The sequence below is a fragment of the Eutrigla gurnardus genome, assembly GCF_963514095.1.
Source record: "Eutrigla gurnardus genome assembly, chromosome: 9".
Taxonomy (NCBI): domain Eukaryota; kingdom Metazoa; phylum Chordata; class Actinopteri; order Perciformes; family Triglidae; genus Eutrigla; species Eutrigla gurnardus.
Window position 1 is genome coordinate 10,281,083 of NC_139923.1, and position 26,373 is coordinate 10,307,455.

The following is a 26,373-nucleotide window of genomic DNA, read 5'->3' on the forward strand; positions in this document are numbered from 1 at the left end:
ACACAAATGGGCCCAAAAATTTAAAATCACAAGTCTTTATGTTTATTCAACACAATGTGCATTAAATGTCTTACAACTCTATGGTTAAGGCACATTATGTCACTTGCAAATATATGCGACAACTGTACCTTAGGGACATAAATTAAAGCCTGCATCGTTTTGCTCTGTTTTTCCACCTGCAACACCATCATGTGTTGAGGCTTATAGCATAGCGACGGACCCAGGGGATCACTTCTCTCCATAATCAAGATATTCAACTGCTTCTCATTATACACCAGTATTGAGATCATTAGATGTGTCGAATAAAAATCAAAAAACTTCATTCTTTCTAAACATTACTATGCATACAGTACTATCTGTAAGCATCTCCACTTTCCAGGTGCATAAAGCAAGTTCAAGGGCGCTGGATCTTGTGGGAGGATCAGGAAAAAAAGAGTGAGCCACAGGTAGATGGTTTTAGCTTTCCTCTCCTGATGATAACCCGTCAATCTCATCATCATCACCGCCGATGGCCGTCCAAAATGCTTTTGCTACCTGGAAAGTACATTTTGTATAAATACTCGATACAAGAGTTAACGCAATTGTTTGTTCATGCTTTCAATAAATTACGGAGACAAACTGCAGAGGCCTGTGAAGCGAGTTCAACATACCCAGGGTACATTTTGGCTTTCTGAGGTAATACAATTGCTTACCTTCTCTGCATGAACCTTTCTTTGCTCATGAGGTAATGAAGAAGCTTTGTCTGCAGATTGGAAGTCATAGAAAACCAAATCATCATAAATGGCATCACCACACCAACAAATAAATCCAGGTACAAACACACATCGTGAACATTTTGACCAACAGCTTTTGCCATGCATTCCCTTTTCAATCAACCAATTACCTTTCATCTCTTTTAGTTTGGTAAAGAGTCGTTCAAAGTTATCCATATCTGGATCGCCAGCCGTGAGATTAGCAAGTTCCTGAATGTCCAAATCAGTCATTGCATCTGAGATAATCAACACAAGTAAATATTAATTACTGAACATTATATTTCAGCTCCAATCATCAGCATATCCTTGAAAATGTACCAGCAAGATAACACCAGTTTTGGGGAAAAACTTCACAAAAACTTCAGGAGTCGTCAACTTACCAACTACTGGGTCTTGCTGTGTGTCTGTGTTTGCAACAGTTTCAGTCTGGTGACTTTCCTCACTAACGAGTGAGTCCTCTGTTGGTAAGCTGGAAGACTGCCATAGAGACGGAGCTAGGGTTAGCGTGCCTCACTTAGTGATAAATCAAAATGGATTCATGATGTACGAGAAAGTAGTAAAAACATATCGAAAAAGGGTTACAACAAAATTGCCACTGACCTGTGGATCTGGACAGCTGTGTGGGTTGTTGTGTCTGGCAGCAACCAAACTACTCATCAGGCCGAAGCCCTGATTGTGCCCTATCAGATAGAGGTATACACTGTCACATACCATACATAGACAGAGATTAATTAAATAGTCAGGGGAAAGTGCAACAGTACTGGTGATATCTTCTCACCGTCCTTCATCTCCACACTGGTCCACACATTGGCATTGAGAGCCTGTACAATTCTCTTGACTCCTGTGGACTCTGGAAAGTCATCTGATAAGGCAAAAAAACTGTGTAAATGAGTACAAAAACAATGCATATTTTAAATAATTAAAATATAAATGTATGCAGTGTCATTGAAATGTATGCCGTCTGTAAAACTCACCATCCTCATCTGGTAACTCCTGTGGATTGAGCTCCACCAGCTCAAAGGCATGAGCCAAACACCACTGCTGCGCGTCTTGTCTGGTGACCCCTTGGATACAAATTCAATTTCAAATACCACATAGTACCCTGCAGTACTTTATTCTAGTACAGACAGCACAAATGGCTGGAGAACTTACCATTTTCACAGACTCTGTCACACACCAGAATGAGCACCTCTGGAGCAAGATCTTCCACCACCGATATCCACGGGAGTAGCTTTTCCAGACCATCCTTCTGCAAATACAATGTGCACACGCCATGAGTGTTACATCATCACTGGATACACTGTTGATACAGTCAAACTATGCCTCATTCTTAAGTCACGTACCACAGTACTGTCAAAATAGGCGATGAAAGCTTGCATGGATTGGGCGATCTCCGATGACATTTGAAAGGTGCTTGGCACAACACATAGCCTGACATCCGCTGTATAATATTTGTTGTTGATGGTCCATGGATACCAGGCTACTGTTTCTTCTCGCTTGATCGGCTCGGGCAAAGTATTCGAACTGAGGATCTCTGAGGGAAGAACACGTTTGTTACAGATCACACATATAGAGAGAGACATCGGCTAGCTGCTGGAATAAAATGCACGTAACCTAGCCTTACCTTTGCCGTTTTCCTACCGGCCACGCACAAAATAAATCACTAACTAGCTTCACAACCTTAGACGAATTGGTTATTGACCTGTATTAACAACATACATGCGCAACCAAACCTCACCTGTTGTGCTAACAGTAATATAGCTTTGTTTAGCGTTAGCCTGTTTGCTAAACCATTCATGTTAAGCTTTGTAAACGTACGTTTGATCAGCTCTTCTTCTTTAAAACCACCGTCACAGCTAGTGATGAGCACGCAGGGATTAGGCATCTCCATGTCTTCTTCCGTATTCGACATTTTATATAATAATAAGGGCAAGCTTCTTCAGCTGCTAGCCTCAAGTGATGTTGACAACCTTTCAACTCTGACTCGCTGCGGCAGCCTCTTCCGGTGCAGCGTTAGTTTGGCGACTCCGAAGCTCTGTATCATTCTGAAGAACAGGGCTCAGAACTTATCTTAGTTACGCATTTCGATACATTAATTTGCGTCGCTTTTAAGTAATTTATTTACATATTATAGATACTAAAAATGCTATTTGTGTCTACGTCAACGTTGACATTAAATGCGCTTCCTCTACTTAAGTATTTTAGAGTAGCCCTGAATTTGGCTTTCAGGCAAATGGCAAAGAAGCTGCCCAAAAGTCCCACCAATAAATTATTAATATATATTTACATTAATGGGCGGAGGAAGATTGGACAAGGTGGGATTTTTTTTCATCTGCCTATTGTAACGAACGTTGGCTCGGGGGTTGGACCACAGGTTTGGGCGTACTGTCTGACAGTCCGAACTCGGGGGAAAATTAAACCCTTCTTTCCTTCTCGTTGTCATGTTTACGAATTCTGTTTGAAGATTTCTGACTTCTGAGTAGCTAGCTAACTGGTTTGGTTACAGTAGGTAACTTTAGTTAGCAATTACAGATATGTATCATGACACATTTTTGAGTCATTTAAGAATGATATAATAATGACAAATAAATAATACGAAATGTCCGACACACTTAAAAACGAAGATACGGTGGGAGCAGTTTTATTTCAGGTAATGCTGTCTACCTCTGCTAAATAACTTAGCGGTACTTTGGAGAAAATAACGTTAACAAGCTAGCATGTTATTGCGGTTAGCCCGCTAAACTATGACCACAGTGCAGAAAATAACTAACGTTAAATGTTTCATAGACTTCACTTTATTTTTTGAAATTTTTTATTTTGCTAACCTATCAATCCGAAAGAACAAGTGTCAAACTTGTCGGTTTTAGGTTTTAGGCCCGATATCCACAGTCTTTAACTAACAGAAGCGTGTTTTACAGGTTCAAGAGGATTTGAGACAGCTCAAATGTAGTATTGACAATATCACTATCAATGAGTTGGGGAAAACACTGGACTTTCAAGCCTTGGACGCTGCCATTAGCAAGACAGAGAGTAGCATCAGGGTGAGGATGCTTCATGCAAAATAAGACACACACACACACACACACACACACACACACACACACACACACACACACACACACACACACACACACACTTAACAGACAACTTTTATGTTCTTTATGTTAATTGAAAATAGAAGCATGCAGACGATTATCTGAAAACAGTGACTAAGCAGCTGCTGGTTCTTCCAAGAATTGAAGACTTCCAAAAAAATAAACAGATTCCAAAATGGTAAGTAAGGAAAAGCTTACATGTGTTGATCGCTTTATAATTGTCTTCAATGGGGACACTTTCCTGCACCATTTCATTTTTGGAACTATTAAGAAATCTCTTCAGAATTGCATACATTTTGGTGATGGTTACTGTGAGTCTAAGATAAAGACGTCATGCAGGACACCTGCTCTGGAGAACATCCCAGATGTGTGTCTGCAAAAGGAAGACCTTCCAGGGGCCTCACCTGGGGAAAAGGTAGATTATTATTCACGTTTAGAAATGAAAATCAGAATGTAAATCATTACCACTTCATTTAGACTACAAGTTACAATATTTACTAATTCTATACGTTTCTGTCTTGTCCAGCAAAAGCCAGCTGTTACTATGCATTTGTTGAGTAATCCTGCTCACCCAAACAACAGAGCTATTATGCAGCAGAAATGTGTGATATCACTCCCCGATGTCCACAAAAGGAGCTCAAGTGTAGTAAGAAATTTGACTATACGTCTAAATGAATGTAACTTTTGCTGGGAGTATTCCATTTTGCATGCCATGCACGTTTTCCATAGCAATTATACTTTAGCAAGATGTTTGATTTCAAAATATAGTATAGTTTTGGGGGCATCAGTAGAATGATGAGTAAATTGTTGATACTAAAAATGTTTTTTTCATTTTGATGTAAAGTCCGAGGCAGAATTGATTCCTGTGTCCTGATTCTTTGTTGATATTAATTATAACATACAGAACATGTCCAGGAAAGATTTAATTAGGAAGCATTACCAGAGCTTCTTCTACAACTATTGAATATCATTGCTTCTTTGCCTGATGCTTACTCCCTTAATCCTAAGAACAGACACTTAATGCTGGAGTAAAGAGTGATGGTACAGGTCTGCATTAGATGCTTCGTGCATCATGCTCAGACAGACTGTGACATAAAGGTCACTTGGCTCATTGATGACAGCCAGCAACAAATTAATCTTTGCAAAGGTCGACATTAGTTTTAGATATATTTTACACACTTTCTTTTTCAATATGTTTTTAGTAATCTAGACCTGACATGAGAAATAATGGCCAAGACTGTCACTCTGATATAGGAGAGATGGAAGTGCTGGCTGCAGAAAGCGGAAAGCAGCAGATTGCAGCACATCAGCATTCTTCTAAAGAAACAGGCGCCTGATTGCTGTGCTATGGGCTACTGGTTTACAGCTGTCTCAGGACAGAAGTGGGTACCTGGTCCAGCATGCCAATAAGACAGCCGTAGCTTCCCCAACTGCTAACCACTGGCTCTCTGCCTGCTGCCTCCTCCTGCAACTCAGGCCAGCTCTTCTCCACTTCATACCCATGCCAGGAAATTAGCTTTTGCATTTTAGCAATTTTACAAAAAGGTGCCACCTTTTCCCAACCCTATCTGAAACAGATGTGTGCCTTTGAGGGGAGATTCTCCCAGCACCTGGCTATTACCTGTGGTCTGTCAGAGAGCTCAGTGGTCTGAGGAGAACGGAGGAGAGAACATTAGGTGACATTAGGATCAGCTGCACAAACTTTGAGTTTTAGGAGTAATGACACATTTTAATCTGTTTATATTAAACAAGGCCATCGAAGCAACTTTTAATTTTATTGTGAGACGGTACTGTGTATCAAAACTATTTAAGTTTATGATAACAGAATTGCTGTGTTGACCTATAATGCAGATATAAGATAAAATAATATAATAAAATACAATATAGATATAGATAATCTTGGCTATTTTGTGATTAATTGATATAGGGTTAGATGGGTTCAATGACCCTTTACAATTTAACCAGTGCCAGCATTATAGCTCTCCTACATTTTTAATGAATATAGAAAATCTATTGTTTGTAATCATGTTGTCATTCCAGGCCTATCCTTTATACTTATTCTGCTAGAAAGTTATTTTCTAACATCACCATCTAGAGTCAGATTAATGGTTGGTTACCTCCTATACTCACAACAATATCTCTAGAAAAGAAAGAAAGCTGTCAAAGAAAAAAAAAACATTTAAGCAAACATGCTCAAGCTCTCAATTTGTAATTGTTGCATTTAGTTGAATAAACGATTGGGAACTATTAAGGACCAGACCAGGATCTGGCATTGCTTTGATTTTTGTCATATATGATTTATAACCTCTGATCTTATAAAAAAATGTTCTGTAAAGGCAAAACATCGCAGAATAATCAATGGCCCTGTGTTGAGTCTTCCAACCTCAAAGGGTCATCATAGCCTGGCCGTACCGGAAGAAGACATGGGGACAGGTAAACAGATATTTTACCAACTCATCACCAACATCTCACCTCTGTTACACTCTAGACAAACGCTCATTGAGTGTGCATGTTGGTGTTTGTTCAGTGTTTGTGTAATTTTGATCAGGCCACTTCTTATGTTAAATGGTAAACTAATAACAATAATTTATATTTGTAACATTAAAATCATTCGATTTTGTAATAATAGCTTTCTGTTTTTCATATTATTGTTGTATGTTTTTGACTATTCTCAAACTTTTATGAACAAGGACAAGCACCATGTTTTGAAAGTTTAATTTTATTTTTATGTTGTCATCTGTTCCAGATAAAAGTTTACTTTGTATGTCGATCCAGCAGAAGGCTGCACCTCATCATCCCAGAGGGGATTCATATTCTTCTAAGAGAGGTCTGTTGCCCTTGGACATATTTACACTCCCAAAAATTATGCCACAGTGGCAATCCAATATTTTGTGAGGGCTTTTATATGCTTTTGGTTTCTGTTATGCTCTCTTGCCATTTCTCTGTCGCTTTGTTTTGGTTGTCTTTTCGTTTAAACCCCTCAGTGACTCCTGTGTAGAAGGGACAGCTGCCACTTGGCTTGCTATTTATGACTGTTTGCCACTGATAGAGTAGAGTTGATCCTGTCTGTTTGTGACTTTAGGTCTGTTAGGCTCGAAGTCTAGGTGTCACAAGCAGCTGAAATGGGAAACAGCATCTGAATCCACTTGTAAAGGAATATGCAGAGAAGGTACACCCCTCTGGACCACCAAGACACCACCTCATTCCACAACCTCAAAGAGCACGGACCACAGGGATATTGTGCAAGGCACCTCCGGTCTTTTCCTTGGAAGCCCTCGGGTGAGAAAATACTCATTTTTTTTAAAGAGATGCTAAATTTCATCAACAAAAGAGAAGGTGATCAAAGGAGAAGATTTATTAAAGTCTAGGTTGGTTGTCACTCACTTTTTTCCCTGTTTTCTGTAGAATCTACCTGTTCAAGTTCCAGTTAACATCAGCAAATACCCCTTTACCATCAAAAATGGACAGACAAACCCAATGGCTACAGATTTCTGTCACTTCAAGCAGAGCTTTAGCTTGTGCTGGAGCGGTGTGGTTGATGCCCTGGATGCTGTGGAAAAGCTGCTCAGGGACTTTGCAGTGCCTCTAGCCAAAGTGAGCGGGGAACGTCTAGTGGACTTGAGCCATGATTGGGCTAATGGTTGGAGAAAGGCTCCTCCAGTGATCCTCCTTTCAGTGCTTGAAAACCGAGAGGAGGTATCGGGTCTAGTCTTACGCCCAGGTCAGCGCTACAAGGGAGAGGGAGGCATTGAGGCTGCTGCCATCCACATCCAGTCCTGCTGGAGGCGCTACTTAGCCCGGACAGCCTTCTTGCACCACCGCCAACGCAAGCGGGCGGCAGGCATCATCTCTTTCTCATGGTTCATGCACACTCGGATCCGTCATGTCAGGAAGGCCCTGCAGGCCCGCTGCTTCAGACAACTGGAGAATTTCCGCAGGAGAGCCCAGGTAATGTTGCTTATATCCAAGTGTGCTTCCTTTCTCTCACTCTATCTTACTTAATATTCCTCTATCACCTTTTCAACGCTCACTTTAGAGTCAAATGAAATTAGACAAATCCTAAATGTGTATATACAGGGTTCCCTCTGAGGTATTATCATTTATTATCTAAATTAAATTATAATATTTGAATGTTTTAATATTCAAATATAATCTTCACTCTATAAACAAAAACAGGTTTGTTTTAAAATATTGTTTGGGCTAAAAAGAAAATGACATCTCTGCATTTCAGCTTGTTCTTGTTAAATTCTATTCCAAAAACTAAAATCTGTGTTTGAGCATCCTTTTCAGAGCTGCTAAGAGTCACTACAACGCTGAGTAAATGAGCAATGGGGCAATTGTATGTCAATATGCACGGAACATAAATCATTGTATGTGACTTAAACTAAAATGTGCTACTGTAGTACTTCTGGTTCAAGTAACAGACACACAGAACAGCAGAGGGGAGCAGTGAGACAGATTAAAGAAAGGAGCGAGATGAACATAAAACATCGGAGGAGTTAGGTGAACGGAGGGGAACAGCAGAAATAAAGAGTGAGAGGGATGAACAGTAGAGAACAGCAGCAATAAAGTGAGACAAGAATTAAAAACTGCAGCCATATTGATAGCACAAATGGAGAAATAGTGATAACGTGGATTAGATGAAGAGCCAAACAGGTACCCAATGCATTCCAATGGTCAATTACAGTAGATGTAATATTAGCTGACTATATAATGACATGCTGTAAATATTATAGATGGTTCCAAAGTTTGAATTTAATAATGTTTTTTGGTGATATTAAGTTTTAAAATGAGAACAGATTGTAACGGAAAAATTCTTGTACCATACCAAAACTGATTTAATTAAATGCAATTAAATGTTCATGAGACATTTTTTGATTTACTGGGGGTTTTAGCCTGTAAAGACCAATTTACTTCATTACATTACTATTTCTAACAGCTTTCTGATAGCAGAAGCTTGCAATCCTAAACTCAAGAAATAAAGATCTGCTTCTCTTTAGCTCTTCAAGACCGGTATGACAGCACAATTTTCTTCGATGCATAATGTTCTGTACATTTTCTCCCATTCAGCATAGATGTCATGTCCGTGCTGTCATCTGGGCTGAACATCTTTTAGAGTGCTGACACAATATTAATTAGTGCCTACAAGTTCAATTAGTTTGAACATTGCCGTGTGTGTATACATGCACTAAATGTATGTTCTCACTCTTTAAACATTCATACCCTGTTAATTAAGCCTGCTAATCTTCCCCTGGCAGTAGCATCATGTACCTTGCTGATTGAATTAATTGCGAGAAGATGTTTGTAAAGTAAACGCTTAATTTAATTAAGGTGGTATTTTATGCTTGGTTTGCTTCTGTTAGCCCAGAGAGAGATTGGCTTGATGTGTTTTAGCTATGCAGTGATGATTTGTGTGTGTGTGTGTGTGTGTGCGTGTGTGTCTATCTATCCAAGCAGTCCCCTCTCTGATCACTCCCTTTCTCCATCTCCAGCATCTGGCAGCCAACTGGAAACACATCCAGTCCTCCAAAAGGACCATTATCCACATCCCTTCATTAGGTAGCTTTCTCTGCCGGCTGCACACACACATCTGATCTAGCAGCAGTCATCCCCTGTCTCACCACTCTGCTGCCCCGGTCTGTGGCCCTGGTGGAGGCACTCTGTCTCGTTCAAATGACTCTCTGCAGGAAAGCACTCACAGGATGATGACATTCCCCATGCCAGGGAACCGAACAATTTAGTCTCTAATTTGCAGATTAAGCAAATGAAAAGCCATTTTATTGAATATTTGCAAGAGGTCTTACTTTATTGCTGTGCAAACATGCATGCACACTCAAACAAACGCATATACACACGTGCACACAAAGGAGGAAGAGGGTTCTGTGTTTTTGCACTAGACATAGAGAGGAAGCTATGATTCCTACTTGCTCTCATTTCACCATGGCATTCACATTTAGACTGTAATCAGGCATGCGCATTGTAAATCACTGAGCGATTGTCTAAAATTATTAAGCCTAATTACTAGCAGATGGAATGCTTTATTTGCACTTGGGGTGGCTACAGAGAGTGCTGTGTGAGCAAGGATAATTAGAAAGTTGAACCCCATTGTTGTTAATTAGCATGAATCCAATCATTTAATTACCTTGATTCAGTTGAGGATTCTCTCTCAGGCAGGAATCCAGACAGACATAGAGTCAAATTGTGGAGGCACTGGATGTAGCTCAGTGGTAGATGGACATGGTGCAACAGGATGCCTACACATGCTAGTTATTAGGCTAAATTAATCATCAGATTGCACTACTGTGTGATTAGACTTAACTACTCGTCCCCCAAGTGTAGCACGCACATCTGAGGGTTGTACAGAGCTACAGATTTTTAATAAAGCCTGTTAGAAATTATATTAATCTTGTGTATGCTTTTGTGCCCTTGTCCTGACAGGATACTCTAAGAGCCAGCGTATGAATTTGAGGGGATTTGAAATCCTACAGAACATCCAAATAAGCAGACTGTGCGATATTAGAGGTAGGAGCTTTTCACGACTTTACCACCGGTACACACACATGAACTTCCTCTGTATGCTTTACTGTCAATAAGTAATATCCTCTTTCTCTTTGTATATTTATTTATTTTAAGATGAAAATGTGCAGGTCATCTACGTATGTCCACGGCATCTGGGTGATGACATTTTGGACTATTACAACAGCCTCCTCAGGTCTGATGGAGCCACAGAAGAGGAGGCCAGACGCTTCATCATCCTCACACCAGAGGCTGTAGATTATTTCCCGGTACGGTCGGTTTGCATATTGTGCACAAACATAAACTTTAGCGGAAAAATAACTGACAACGCATTCTATTTTTCAGCATTATTTACTGCAAAGGAATCGATTGTATTGTACTGTAGATGCTCCAAGCATCTGTAGTTTGTAAATTCTCCTCTAGGGGGTACTAGAGGAGATTTTTATTATACAGTGTGTTTAATATTTTTCATTCCGTTTTACTTTTTAAATGTAAACATATGTTATTTCAAAGTAAACAGAGCTATATTAAGTTATACTTGATTAAAATACCTGTAATGGTTTCTAGCTGGTATTCAGTAAATAACTCAATTACATATTAGTTAGTTTGATTAACTGTTTATTTCATCTAACTGCTGCATTTTCAAGCAGTTTAAATTGTTTTGATTACCTCAATACGATAAAATGAATGTGTTTTATTATATTGTCTCTTTTACATCCAGCCATTCTATCCATCTTTTTATATCCTTTTGTACGGGACTGAATGTGCAACATGACATGGTCTTCTTCATTTCTTTCTATTGATTTTCCTGCTGTTTTGTTGTTAAACTGTGCCAGACGTGTTGCTGAGATGAATCACTGCTACCCATGGCTGGCAGCGCATTCTGCCAGTGACAGAAGGGATAATTCCATGTGGATCAAATAAATACAGATGTGAAGTAATTAGTTATATTCCCAAGGAGCTCATTGCTAGCCCACATTAAAGATGTGAAGGATAGGGGAAGCCTCCCACAGGCAGCTTTTATCAATTCAACCTGCTGCAATACAGGAGAGGTTAAAACCCTGTTGGCTATTACAATAATAGATCTGTTGTGTGTACACGGTGATAAATCAGGTCAAGAAACAACCCTTGGTAGACACACTTAGAATTCTTGGCTGCAACAGAAATCCTTTCCGTCCTCTTGCAGACCCACAACATGTGCCTGTCCACGCTGCTCAAGTACAGTCCACGCACCCTGAAGCGCCTCAAGAGCTTGATCCAGGGGAAGCAGGCCTATATCGTGGGTGGAGTGGCCCACGTGGATGACCTGGCGGTGGCTGATGATCTGGGAGTGCCGGTCCTTGCTCCAGAACCGGCGGTTGCACAGCTCTACAGCACCAAGTCTGGAGGGAGGAGGGTCTTCGCTGGGGCAGAGGTTGATGTCCCCCCTGGTCAAGGAGACATCGCCACACTAAACCAGGTCAGTGATCAAGAACACAAATGCATACGCAGACTACATTACAGCGTGAGGTATGTCATCACTGTCTGATTTCACTATTGTGTATTGTTTGTAGTTAATTATATTATTTAGTTTGTAATTCACATGTCACTTACTTGGTTTAGCTTCATGAAACACTGGCTAGGCTCATGGCTCAAAACACTGATGTGCAGCGCTGGCTCTTCAAGATGGATTCTGAGCACGGTGGCCATGGCACAGCATACTGTGATGTGCGCCATCTTAGCTGCTATAACTGGGCCCTGCAGGAATGCCGTCGCCGTGGTCCTGAACTATGGAAAACAGAAGGGATTCAGGTACAGAACAAGATGTGACGATGAGAGGATTAAATCATTCCCTCTCTGTCATAAACGATAGACCACATCTTAAAGGACACTTTATTCACTTTTATGCACTGTTTTATTGAATTTGCTTGAATTTAGTTTTATTTATTTCCCTTATTATTTCTCACTAAATTGATCTTTACGATTATGTCTTGTTTTCATTGCTCCCTCCAAAGGACTGGTATTAGGAAAGTGCAATACTAATAAACTTTATTGCTATAATTATGACACTCATACCAATGAGAGATCGGCCATTTAAAGTGAACATGGAAACAACTAGATACTTAACAGATCACATTACAGTAACAGATAGATATTGTAATAGGGATTGTGCTGCTTGTTGAGATGAGACAGCTCACAAAAGAGTTGGAGTCATTTCTATCATTGGTGAACAAAAGCATAGGTCACAGCGGGGTCAGAGAGATGCCATCATTTAACCCGGAGTGGGGTCTTATTGTAACAGTCAGGATGCTGGTCCCTGTAGTACAGTATTTTGAGCATCATCCCCAGAGCCACAGAACGTTAAATCAATATATAAAATATCTGTTTGTACACACAGCCATTATCCATTCTCTGAGGCACACACATTAACTAGTGTCGATGTGTTGGGGAGAACAGAAGCCTGTCCAACGGTATTAATGCTTTAACTCACTTGGCTGTGACAATTAAGTCACAGTAGAAACATTCTGGTCAACAGAGCTTTTGAGCATTTGTTGTCACAGAGATTCACAGCGGAAGACATGTGTCTCACAAATGCCTTGAACGTGTATCGTAGTTTTTTACATAAAACATAAACATTTGGTTTACCCTCAAAAAATAACTTCAGAATGAATGTCAGACCTTTTCAAAACAAATAGACTGCAGTGAATAATTGATAAACCATTTATTTAGTACAGATGCAATCTGTACACGGCTTCCGAGCCTCTGGCTCTTACTTCTCATATGCTTACAAAGTAGCCTTTGATTTTCTGTCATGTGTTAATTACTGTATTTTGCCATTTAACTGGGAGCTTTATGTAAACTAATTACAGGCTAATGATTGTGAGCTTGGAGCACAACCATTTCACTTTTTATTCCATTTGAAAGAACAGCAGTCATCTCAAGCTTCTTATGGCTCACTCTGTTTTGTTCCTATTAGCTTGTTCTTTGATTCATAGTGTATGTGCAGTGCGGGGCTGTAATTGTTGTGGCATTGGTGCTGTTAATTATGGCAGAGAGTGGCTGAGCCACAGCCAAGGTCCATAATGGTGGCTGAAGCAGCACAGGAAAGTAAATGGGGTTTGTTTCACCAGCTGGGGTCCCATGGAGAGGGAAGAGTGCCGAGGCCCCCAGTGTAGGCCGACAGCCTCAGGGCTTCTGGGCCATATGGACACAACACTTTAACTGGCCTTTATTCTACACCTTGCTCTTTTAATCAAAGCAAAGCCCACATCCTGTGCTTCTCATTGCATGATTTTTTTCTGATGACAATGTTTTCCCCTAAAATGTATTAGCCCCTTAAATATATAACATAGTCCTTCTGCTGTTGTGCTTGTGTATATTAGAGATAGCAATTTGGGTCTATATGCTGAAAGATTACAGGACAATGTTGCAGATAGAAACATATGAATATTTTATATCAGTGTATCTCCTTGCAACCTCTCCTCACAGCAGAAACTGTAGATGGATGTTTAAACATGGCAGTATATTTTGAGATATAACGTCATTAACGTAGTACTTTGCTGAAGAGAAGGAGGCCTAATTGCATGGGCAGTGACAGCTGGTGAATAGGATGGATACGGAATATTTGCAAGCGTTTAAGCAATAGATGTTTAAAGCTATGTTTATGAAAATAGTAGCAATTTAATTCATTATTAATGAAACACAAATTATCAAATGAAGCATTTTAAATATTCATTCATAATTACCAAGAATAACACAAAATCACTGCATGCCAAAAAACTAAAAGCAATGAGCAAGTGTTTTTTTTTTTTTTTTTTTACAATTCAGTGGAATGTCTCATACCCCTTATAAATACTGAAAAACTAGAGAGGGGATTAGTTATTTCTATATTTTTTATTTTATATTGTATACTCGGCCTCAGTCTACGCAGACTGTGTGCATATTCTTTTTTTGTAATTATTGCTTGTTCTAAAGGGCTCAGCATGAAAAAGCCTGACTCACAAGAATACCATGTGGTCTTTCAGAATAATACCAACAATCAGATCCCTTCTGGCTATGTAAAAGAGCCTCAAAACAACAAGGGAGGTTCCTCAGAGGTCTAGGAGATGGTGTGTTTCTCTGAATATTGTGCGGCCTCCAGCACAATGTTTCAGCCTGCAGAAAGCCCTGAGGCCTCTTTCAGCATTTACACAGAGAGAGGTTAAAGACATGTAGATCGTCACCGATGCAATGCCTGAAGGGGGCCACACACACACTTAAGCGCTCACACAGCTTGTATATGGATCATTAGGCACAAGAGGGTAAAAATTACACCTAATAGTGTCAACAGATGGAGTATTTCTTTTTGTCACGCTGTGTACAAACAGATCTTGAGCAACACCTTATTTAGGTTAAGTTTGTCAACGAAATGGGCCATTTGATAATCACTACCACTGAAGAGGTACAGGGACATTTTGTACAGATGTTTTCTGTCTAAATATTGTGCAGTCTGTGCATGGAGGAGTTTAAATATATAACATTCTGCCTTCACATAATTAACCCGAGTTTACCTTGATAAGATGTTAAAACAGTTTCTGTGGCCCAATGTTTGATAAGTGTTTGATTTAACGTTTTCTTTCATTTCATTGAAGGTCATTAATGTTTTTTTTTTTGTGCAATTTTTAAGCGGAGGAAATGTTGCTGCTTTTGTAGCGCCCTTGTAAGAGAGTAATTCATGTTTCATTTATAATACACATGAAATTATTGGTGGCCTCTAGTAGATTGAGGTTGAAGCTTCTGTGGCACAGTGCTACAGAAAATGAATATTCATATAAAATGTATGACTAGTCAGATTATATTTACTGTAGCTTCTCAGTTGTTTCACTGTGTAACGGAGAAATGGCAATGAAAGAGGCACGGCAACATCTATTTTATTTATGACCAAACCGACTGCTTGGCTTTATGTGGACACCAAGCAAAGCCTGAATCCTATCACAGGGTACTGTACGCAGTTTAAGTCCAAATAATTTATTGCAAAATGCCTCCCTTTCTTTCCTTCCCGTCCTGCTGTTTCTGTGAACTGCATAGGCAAAGTCCTGGGGTGAGCTTGCTCTTCCGTTGAAAATGACAACCGTTCCCTTACACTTTTTGCCGCACCATTGTGTGCTTTATGGTTTGTATAGGGTGAATCACTGAGTAGCATTTGACCTCGCCTCTTACAGTACTTGAATATAATGATGGCTGTTACATGACTGGAATATCAACAGCGTAATCTACGGTCCTGTCTCCACTGAAGCCAGACAGCGCATACTCAAAACAAAGTAACGTTCCGGATAGAACGTTGAAAGAACATTCAGACTCTCAGAGTCAATATAAAGCGTTCAATTGTAGTTTATAACACAATCTATATACATACAGTATAAAATGACAGCAAAAGGGTGAGTAGAGTTGTTGTTACTTTGACTATATCACAGCATTGTCATGGGAAACAGCGCACTTGAGTTGCCAAACTATTTAAGAGACACACCTAAACCAAAAGTTAGAAATTAACAGCGTAATTAAGTGGTGAAACCATTATGGCATTTTCTAGTTACAGAAACAAGAGCGCTATCGATCCCAGTAAAGCCCTGATTGATCCCCAGATGGATGGGGTTAGCTTAGGCATTCATCAGCTGCCCAGTGGAGAGAGTTGTTATTGAGGGCAGGTGCCGTCTCTGTGGCTGTGAGTTAACGCCATTAGACTCCCGAGGCCTTCTGATAATAGGCTGTCAATCACAGATAACCCCTCCCACAGCATCCATCAGACTCTTGCACAGAAATTGAAGCAGGTCTCCAGGATAACAAGCAGTCACTCGAGTCATCCGGATAACACGAGGGCATTTCCAATAATGTAGTCACCACCGAGAAAGCTTTGCTAATGGGACAAAATAAAGTAGCCATAACTGGTTAGTTACTTGTGTTTGACAAACATAATGTTCTCAGATCTGTCACCAACTCATTTTAATTAGAGAACTAATGTACATTTCTTTCTGCAGGAGTCTGTACTGCTTAGATATTTAGATGAAATCCCAAAGTGGCTCGCCCATTATGCGCAGCCTGTTAAAACCTCCTGCTATGCCAACTGGGCCTGCTTCCTGAAGACCTTCCTCAGGCAAGGTCAGCTACCTATTGTCAAGCACTGAATGCTTTTCTCCTGCAAATACCACCTTTTGGAATATACTAACACTCATTTCCTATGTCCTTTCTAGATGCTAGATGTATTTGACCTTATACGTTTAATAAATGCACTCTCTTGTTAAATGTTAAACAAATGAGAGTTCCAGATGCTGTATCATTGGTCGCTTTTTGTTGTTTTCACCGTAGCCATTCCTCTGCTCTCACTGTGTGTCCAGGCGGTGTGGTGGAGGCCTATCCCCCTTCAGATAGTGTCACCTGTCTGACAGTAGATCTACTCCTGCAGCCCGGGGGTGAGGTGACAATGCTGTCCTGTGGAGACCAGCTTCAGGGCTCCTGTCAACTGGAAGCTATAGGCTCCACTGTTCCTCAGACCTCTGTACACCCAGAGACCTTGCAATCCATCTGCATGCGTGTGGGCCAGGCCTGTCTGCAGCACCTTATTGTAGGTTACGTCTCTGTGGACCTGGCAACCTTTCTGAACCGCAACACCATGGAGCAAAAGGTGAGCGCATGCTACCACAAAAAAAAATCTGGTTTGGTCTGTTGCATCATGTAAGTGTCAAGGCTCTCTATTTCCCCATGTTGGTGAAAGAAATCCATTTTTGGCTGGATCAGAGATCTATAGCGGCAGATAGGTGTCTACCCTACTGCTCCCCTGGGATTTGGAAAGGCAAACAGTGGGCACAGGGACCAAATGTGTCACGAGACCATCTAATAAACTGTCAGGTCTTATCGTGTCGATACACTGATTCCACCATTTAAGGCTTGCCCTTTAACCTCACAGTGCCGAGAAATTCAGAGGCACCTATCTTTCAGACAATAGGTCATTCTAAAGTGATTTGGCAGTTTCACAGGGATGCCCTGTTAGTGTTTAACCTCTAGCTGCTTACCAGCAGTGGTCTGATGAAAGTTGTCTCGATATATTATAGCGAGGCACCGTCAAAGCCTTATCTCATTTGTCGGGATTAAGTTTTGCTGAAGCCTTTTGGTTTATGGTATTGGAAATGGGCTGGTTTATGATGGTTAACCTTTGCTTCGAACATGTGGCTGCATTGACTGCTTATTGATCCAGAGCTGTAAAATGAAATGCTTTGTTTATAATATGCTCTATAAAATACTAAACCTGCAAGACAGTGGAGAAAGCAGAGCTATAGTTTTACAAAAGGACATGAATGTGTTCAGATATGTTTCCTTTCATTAAAAATCCATCGGATACTAATGTAACTTCCTTTTATTCATGGCATTTCAATGAATGTCTTCTTTCCCCCTCTTTATTGTTGAAGCTTTATTAGTGTTTGCATTCACAATGTATTCTTAGTGTTGAGAAATGGATTTGGCGTTGACACTAACTAAGGGCTTGCGTGGGTAGCCTCTTATGGATTAGATATTAACACATACAGCAAAGCAGTGTTCATAATAATAATAATACTGATAATGCAATTTGTATCTTAACGTTTAAATATTTTATCTTCCTGCATTAGTGTTATTGGTTCCCATAAAGACTTAGTAATCTTTACATGAACTGTGTATTTGATCAAATTGTATTTGTCCTTCTTTAGGAAAGAAAAATCTATCTCACCGTATCTCTTAAATTTCAGGATTTCATTTAGTTACTAAATTATAATTTTAGTAACACTTAATAAAAAAATAAGTAATTTCTCAAATGCATCATAGGAGCTGAAGCTGTGATTTTTCTTTAACTGGATATAATGACAACCTTAAAATGAATTTTCAGTTTCAATGTTGACCCAAAATTGAATGGGATTCACTGACAGAATAATTAAGGACAGTGCTATAAACACAATGTGCTGCAATAGAGGCAGGAACATGAAAGCCAGACTCTAAACCGTCTCCCCATGCACAGAGCAGACAGAGGAGAGCCACATGGGCAAACCTGTCTGGATTTAAACATCAATTTAGATTCAAACCTGTTGCTAAATGCTGCCTACTTTATTTGATAGGAAGAAGTGGGTCACATATGTTTGCCCTTGCAGTCTTTCCTCACATTGTGGAACGGTGGGGCCCCAGCTGCACCATCAGGCTTTTTAATGAAAATGAAAGGCAATAGAAAACAGGTACAATCCAGTCTTATATTTCCCACGGCTTTGTTAAGAGGGACAATGAGACATTGGAGTAAGATTTTAGTGAGTCGCATGAATGGCACGGTGGAGTGTGTCCATCACTCAGGCCGAGGTATCAACCTGATGCAGAGACGAGCGTCTATCTAGTGGTAGCTAAAAGTGGCTGAGTGCGGTACACACCGCTGAACTTTGCTAAACCTGAATGTACACAGCTTGCAATTGTTTTTACGTATATTTACGTCACACTTGATGTATAGTCTGTGTATTCTCTTTTATGTCATTATGCAGTTTAAAGCAATGTAGATGTTACAATATTACTCTTGCAATTACAAATCGTATGTTTTTTTGTTCCATATTAACAACTACAACATTGTAGTTCATGTTGCGTAAAATAATTATAACATAAAGGAGAGCATTTTTGTCACCATATTTCAACTCTCATTGGAAGTGTTCATTGGAATATGTTTTGTATTGTGCAGCCCTTTTAAATAAATGTTTGTTTTGAACTTGATGTTCTGAAATAATGAGATAATCAATTATTCAAGTGACAAAAAACAATTCAGCAACAAATTCAATAACTGATTAATAATTTTCATTATTTTTTCGGACCAAAATGGCAAATTTGTCCAATTCCAGCTTCTCAAATAAGAAGATTTGCTGATTTTATTTTATATCATTGTAATCTGCATATCGTTTGGTTTTGTGTAACTGCTGGTTGGACAGAACAAGATGTCACAAAGTGATGAGCATTTTCCACTATTTTTTGGACCTTTCATTGAAAAATCATTAATAGAGGAACTAATTGATTAATGATAGTGAAAATAAAAATTAGTTGCAGCCCTATACTATAACCATAATGTTTGACAATTTATTTGAATTTGATAAAAAATCAAATGTGACCTATAAGAGAATTACTGTATATGGTCAGATATCCATGTGTTAGTGGAGATAAAGTGCTCAGGTTACAGAGACAGGCAGCGATTTGCATTCAGTGGCAGGAGCGTTTACTTTGACAAATAGGAACAGCAAAGGTAGGCAGCCGACTGCCACTTAGTTATTAACAAGTCCTTCACTGGTGATTTATTTGCCACTTTTGAAGAGAGGGCATAGCTATTAGGTTATTATTGGGAAATTAGCCCTCTTTAAGCAGAAGGCTACGATCATACCTGACCCCTTAATATACTTATAATGATGCCATTTACTATACATATCTGAACTCTGCTTCTCAGACCCGGGCCAAACAAACTAGCCCAAGGCAGACTGAATACAAATACGCAGCAAAGGATCTACTTTGCGCATGTGTGACTCCGCAACCGAATTACCTAAATCTGTTGAGCCCACACACCATTAACCATGTTTTCATTTGAACTGCCTCTTAACATTGATAACATTGGAAGGATTAAAAGGTACCAACCCCTCTCTTTATAAGGATGGGCGAGTGAAATACTTGTTCCATTTCTTGTGATTAAATTGGAATTTAAGGTTATAGTGTGTTTTTCTCTGCTGTGACACAGAGTTCACGACGTCTTGTTTGCAGGTGTGGGCTATTGATCTGGACCTCCAATACAGCGACCAGCTTGCCATGACCCAGATGCTTCTGATGATGACGGGAGGAACGCTGAATTTCCACACAGGCTGTTTAGAAGTGCCGATGCCAATCCAAGAAAAATACTGCAAGCACCAGATTGCAGCCAAAGTACCATTTTATATTTCCTTATAAAGAAAGTTTTGTTAATGTTACGCTTTTTGTAAATATGAGGAGGTGGGTTTTTAATGTTACATTTGAAGTTGTATACTTTTACTGCGTTCTGAAGCTGAGATTTAGATGATATTATTACACCACTGCAGTAATTACAAAGATAGATCAATGTTTTCCTCTTCATTTTGGTTAAATACAACTAAATACTGTAATTACGCACCGAGCTCAATTGGTGTTTAGGTGCTGAATTCATTATCATTTTGATAGATGAGCCTAAATAATCAACACATTAATAATTCATGCCATTTTCATTATGCATGTGTATGCATGCTTGAACACCTCATCAACCTGGTGCCAGGCCTTAAACAATAGAGTCCTTTTATTAGCAGTATGCCTGAGTTTACGCTTGTTAATCCGCAACATGTATTATTTTATCAAACATTCATTTAGTCGGTGGCCTGGTGCTTCAGTACAGCAGTTGAGCCACCGCAGTAGTTAATGGCTTTCACAGTGGCCATCATTAGGGGCCTGCATATTACAAACACAATAAAATCCCTGCTGGACACTTTTATTGTGGTGTGAGCGTCCTGTGTTTGACAACTGCAAGCACACACCTATCACGGCGAGTTATGGACTATCTCCTGAGCTCACAGAGGCTTAGGCCCGCTCTCTTCACCTCCCAATGGTGCCGGGGAAACAGGAACCATTTTATCCTCTTGAGCCCTGCCACTTTGAAGTAATCAACCTCTCTAGCGTACTTATGACACTCGCATGCTCACAACCCCTCTATTATAGTGATATGTATTGTGAGTTGAGGAGATCTTTTGTGCATTTCTTAGTGCTTTTGTCTCAAATTGAATGCAAACATTTGCAGTCCCAAAACTGTGGTTTCTTTGATATCATGGTACAATTAAGCTCATCTTGTATTTGGCATGTCTTCTAAACATTAATTGTTCCTCCCTGTAGTTAATTAAGAAAGGCCTAACAGTTTACCACATGTGCCCCACAGTCGTCATGCTTACTAATCACACACACTCCCCAAAGTCAACAGTGACCCTAAGGACATGTTTTGGGGTTCAGCCATCTCCACCCATTTTACACACACCACCACTGATTATACCCTAAATCCAAATATAATTACGTCAAATTATTTGTCTGGATTTAGATTCAGAACAATGAATGCCAACCACCATACAGTTACATTCTATGTCTCTTTCTTGTGTTCTTACTTTTTTTTTTACAGCCTCCCGTGGTTAACCATTATGCAGTTATTGGGAGCCACTTGTTTCACTCCAACCTCTCCACGTTGTACCATAATGTGTTCTTTATGGTGTGCAAGGCTCATGGTATAGGATTTAATGTGGAGGTAAAAACTCTAAACTCACCCGTTTGCTTTCATATCATCCTTACATCTTGTTCATTCCGCAGCTTAGTTTATGATCGATTTAAAGGGGAGCTCCACCGATTTCTCGAGTGGGAGAGAAGTGAGTTTACCAGACTTCCTTCTCTGGTTCCTCATCTCTGCTTGATACTAGCAGATCAAGGCTACATTAGCTGCTGCTAGCATAACACACCCACATTTCAGAATGAACAGACGGCACTGGGTTGCATTGCAAAGTACCGTAGGTGCCAGATTTTGACCAGGAAGAATAATGTATGGGATAAAACAATGTGATATCTGGGCGTTGGTTCTGCACCATTGATTTGTATCTAAACTGTAACATTAAGAGTGCAATGCTGAATGGGTTACTCTTTTAATCTACACTGTGTGATGGTGGAGCTCTTCTTTGATTCTGTGTTTGTGGCTCTTCATTTTCAGAGGAAGCAAGGCAGTGTTGTTGCGATTTACGACAGCAGTGAACGGTGCACCATTGGAATGATGTAAGTATTTGTTATTGCATCATAACTATATACATACAGTATTAATTAAATGTAGGGTCGGTTGCCAGGAGAAATCATTCTGAGCACATTAAGGTTTACTTTACCTCTTTCTGTCCAAATCGACACGCACATGAACCATTAGAGGATTAGGGGCATGAAAGACTTCTCCAGAGTGAAGACAATTCTTTTAGAGGATTAGGATGCCACCTCTGGCTTTGTAAATGTTGTTACAAACTAGAAGTTGTTAAGCAGAGGGTTATTTAACATATTTATCACTCAAATCCTTTAGCTTACGCAGTGCTGTAACAGTTAAATCAAGCTGTGCTCATCCCCTAAAGACTGCAGATGTCGTCTGTTGAAAGTTTCATTTAACCACCACCATCAGATGCACAAGGTGATTGTTTCTTAGCTGGCAACATGGGGAACATTAGTAAACCCGTTTGTTTGGGATGTCATTAATAGAACAGTCTCACAGGATCTCCAGGGAGCTCTGGTGACCTTTGCTCGGAATCTGTCGGTCATTCATCAGGAAATTTCGCCCTCTAAGATGCAAGGAGAAACCAATTTTAAGGTACCGTGTTAATGACTTAACGATCCCTCCTCATCTATATGAGAAACGTGCATCTTTACTCAAGCTCTTGTCTGCTGGAATGATCTTGCTGAAGTAAATATAAAATATATTCAAATGAAAGTCTGTTCTTGTATGGAAAAATAATGGGTGGTAATTTAACTTATTTTATCTTTTGTTTTTGGAGGAGCTGATCAAGAACATAGAAGATGTACTGCAGAGGATTGTTCAGAACAAGATGCAAGCGGTGGAGGATTAAACCTGCTGCTTAGACAGCTGCCTCACTAAGACAGCTTTAATGTCAAACCACACTGTGAATACATGAACCCTGCAGATGAATCAATATTGATCAAACACGGTTAGCTAAGTACATTCCTGAAAAAATGAATCTGTTGTGAAGCTTTTCATGAATGGTTTTGGAATCTGTTTTAACTTATTGACTATAATTAAAAAACGGACAATGTCAGCTATTAAATACAAAAGCAAAGTATTCATAAGGTAATTCCACTGGGGAAGAAACAGGCTTCATTCCTGAATTTATTAAATATTCAAATGATAAAAAACTGTTTTATTTTATGTTGGAAAATGTAGATTACTCTTAAAATAGTGTGCAATCAAATTAATATATAGTGTGTATGCATTGCATAGTACCTTGACTTTTGCCCAGATATATAGAAAATAGAGTGTGAGTATATTGATTATATTGTTTTGCAAGTGACATGACACTTTCTGTACATTGGTAATATGTATTTCTTTATAATAGAATATATTGTGTTTCTGAAAATATAGTATATTCAGAAATGCAGTGTATATATAGAGATATTTCAAAATAAATATACACATTTGCAGCAAGGATGTATGTGTTTTTTATTTAAGATCTGATGAGGTGACATGGTCCAACTTTGCCTGGATTTCACTGCTTCTCCTGCACCTCTACATCCAGAGAAACCTTAAGTGACTTTTCTCCAGGAACTAATCATGTAATAAATGTTTTCATATCCAAATACATGTTCATTTCAGGAGTAAATTTGTGAATTGTAAAACATCCATAAACAATTTTCTGTACAGTTACTACCAAATTATCTCTATGCCTGTATGTATGGTCGCCCAAAAGTTGGGATCATTTACAAATGTCTCGTCTTTTATTTTATAGGTCATTTCACCAGGGTGACACATAGTGTAATCATTGCACCTGGTCAAAAGGGATGCATTTAAATAGGAATAAACAGAGGATTGTATCTGAAAACAAAATATTCCAACTTTATGGGTGACAGTGTGCATATATACACACGTGTCTTTTACTTTTAAACTAAAAATTAATTATATATATTTAAGCATGCTTCTTATGACTTGAGTTGTTGTGGGTTGTGGAATGCTGTCCATGGTGCTGATCTACAGCAGAAATACTTCAGCAAGTGTTTCAGTGTCTTTGAGTGGATGTAGTTTGTACTAATGGAGGATGTGCTGGTGGTCATCACAACCGGGCTCAGTGGTGGGAAAAGTTACAAAAGGTTTATTTGGTTATGGTGACTGGCTCATAACCTAGTTCATCATTTTTAGTTTGCTTGTATGGCAATTATTAAAAAAAAGAAGGGAACAGATGGGAAACTTACAAAAGGTGGAAAAGGGGAGTTTTTTCAGCTGTAACATATAATTAATTACATTCACACGCATTCATTACTAATTACTAAAATGTTAAAGTATAGACACTAATCTGGATTTTGACTTTGTTGTTGTGGTCTGGTGTGTTTGGTGTGAAGACACGTGACTAATACTCGGTCTGGTGTGAGTTTGGTATGAAGACACGTGACTAATACTCGGTTAACATGTGAGTACATAAAACTAAAATGCAGATTCTAGTCCCTAACTCTGTTGAAGAGGAACGATTGTGCAGCGTTGAGTTTCCAACCGGACGACTTCAACAGGAGCACCAGAACAGAGAGCAAACAGGAGCACAGTAAGCAGACTTGGAGTACACGTTTTAGCTGGTTAAGATAGTTTGTATGTTCAGCAGGTGTGTCCGCATGTGTCCCTCTGTTAGCATATATCTCGGCTAACAAACTGTCTTGTTTGCTAACTAGCTCACGCTAGCAGCTCGTGTAAAGTGCCCCGTGTCCTTTCCCCCACCGCTTTGACGGACGAGTAGGCGCAGCATGTTTCGCTGCTGTTAAATCAGCTGCTGTAAAAATGGCGGTACATTTAATCTAGGCAGCGTCGTGTCTGCGGGGCAATCTCCATGCAGTCCAGGCGATAAAACAAACGGCAGCAGAGGCGAGTCATCCCGATGCTCGCAAGTCATGAGGGGGTTTTTGAGGAAGCTGCACGGCGCCTTTCTGAAGATGGTCCTGTTCCCCAGCACGTTTGGCAGGACGGGCCGGCGGCCGGCTGCCTCGGAGGTGCTGACCCGCCACCTGCTGCAGCGCAACCTCCCGCCGTGGACCTCGTTCTGTGTCCGCTACAGCGCCGTCCACAACGACCAGTTCGGACTGTCCAACTTTAACTGGAGCGTCCACGGATCCAACTACCAAATACTGAGAACGGGCTGCTTCCCCTTCATTAAATACCACTGTACTAAAGCGCCGCCGCAGAACCTGGACTTTGAGAACACATTTTTCACCGTGTTGAAAGCCCTTAATCTGGGTCAGTAACTATGTTTAATGACTTCCTTATTCCTGTGAGACACAGATGTATTTTGTTTTCAAACACCACCTAATCACTGCGTCCTTTCATTGCAGGCGTCCCTTGTTTGGCCTATGGCATTGGCTGCTGGATGGTGGTGGGAGCTGCAGAAACCGTGCAGACCAGTGCTGGACCTGTCACAGTCTATTTCGCCTACAAAGAAGACGAGGGCGCACAGTACTAGACCATGAATTAAACTCTGTCTTGAGTTAAGGTTCATATGTTGCACCAGAGCACTCAGTTATTACACTAGCATACAATAGTGAGTTTGTTCTCATACCCTACTAATGGAAAGCTTAGGATTTCTTGACACTTTTCTTCAATGTTTTCAAGCCATGCTCCTGTCAGCCTCCTGTACATATGTCTTCAGAGTCAATATATCATAAAAGTATATTTTTTACAAGTGTGCAATGACTGAAATGATTTACAGCTGAGTGGGGTCATAAGGGTCAGCCAGCATCTCAAGATGAACTCTAGAAAACATTTTTTTAATGGTAAATAAGACATTTCCTTTAAAGCCCAAGTCTTAAAAATGATTATTTACATAAGTGACGGCAAGTGTGATAATTTATTTGACACTGCCACGTCTTTTGCTTCAATTTGTGTAACAAGTCCAGGATTTTAAATAACCGTGGTTCATTTATTTAAAGGTAAATTAGTGATCAGCCGGCATGCAACAGATAGTCGATAGTGTTAGAGGAAACACCAGTGACAAGACAGGTCTGATAAAATAGGTTTTAATTACCAAAGTGTGGCCTTTGTATGGAGGCGTCTGCATGCTTTCCTCCGGGCCTTCACTGGCTTTGATTTCTGGTAATGTGCTTTGCTGACAGGGCACACTTACCTCTGCTACGGAGCCCTGCTCCCTCTGAGAGGCCGGGTGACAAACTGCCATATTGATTTCTTCACTCCTCAGCATCTCCTACAAATGGCGTTTATCGGCGACCTCAATTTTCTGTCCTTGGCC

The 26,373-nt window shown here is 39.9% G+C and overlaps 3 protein-coding genes across 3 annotated transcripts; 2 read left to right on the plus strand and 1 right to left on the minus strand.

Moving 5' to 3' along the window:
- Window positions 1-14: 14 nt before the first annotated feature.
- aagab (alpha and gamma adaptin binding protein) lies at window positions 15-2,757 on the minus strand. The gene is made up of 10 exons (XM_084018116.1): window positions 2,571-2,757; window positions 2,096-2,286; window positions 1,905-2,001; window positions 1,727-1,816; window positions 1,531-1,614; window positions 1,353-1,432; window positions 1,133-1,229; window positions 884-988; window positions 693-742; window positions 15-534 (listed from the first exon to the last, which is right to left on the minus strand). Exons 1-10 carry the CDS (start codon window positions 2,662-2,664, stop codon window positions 457-459), a joined length of 966 nt encoding a protein of 321 aa, XP_083874242.1. The 5' UTR covers window positions 2,665-2,757; the 3' UTR covers window positions 15-456.
- A 473-nt stretch (window positions 2,758-3,230) lies between these two features.
- Window positions 3,231-23,437, plus strand: iqch (IQ motif containing H). The gene is given in 22 exon segments (XM_084018113.1): window positions 3,231-3,402; window positions 3,671-3,793; window positions 3,931-4,025; window positions 4,187-4,262; window positions 4,374-4,493; window positions 6,184-6,280; window positions 6,594-6,674; window positions 6,930-7,126; window positions 7,253-7,795; window positions 9,340-9,406; window positions 10,286-10,369; window positions 10,481-10,632; window positions 11,550-11,822; window positions 11,966-12,154; window positions 16,357-16,477; window positions 16,714-17,000; window positions 20,117-20,275; window positions 21,522-21,644; window positions 22,098-22,159; window positions 22,622-22,730; window positions 22,915-22,983; window positions 22,985-23,437. Coding segments are annotated over 22 exon segments (3,093 nt in total). The 5' UTR covers window positions 3,231-3,351; the 3' UTR covers window positions 23,000-23,437.
- A 1,217-nt stretch (window positions 23,438-24,654) lies between these two features.
- On the plus strand, window positions 24,655-26,115 carry cUnh15orf61 (chromosome Un C15orf61 homolog). The gene is made up of 2 exons (XM_084016858.1): window positions 24,655-25,367; window positions 25,463-26,115. Exons 1-2 carry the CDS (start codon window positions 25,025-25,027, stop codon window positions 25,588-25,590), a joined length of 471 nt encoding a protein of 156 aa, XP_083872984.1. The 5' UTR covers window positions 24,655-25,024; the 3' UTR covers window positions 25,591-26,115.
- Window positions 26,116-26,373: the final 258 nt, after the last annotated feature.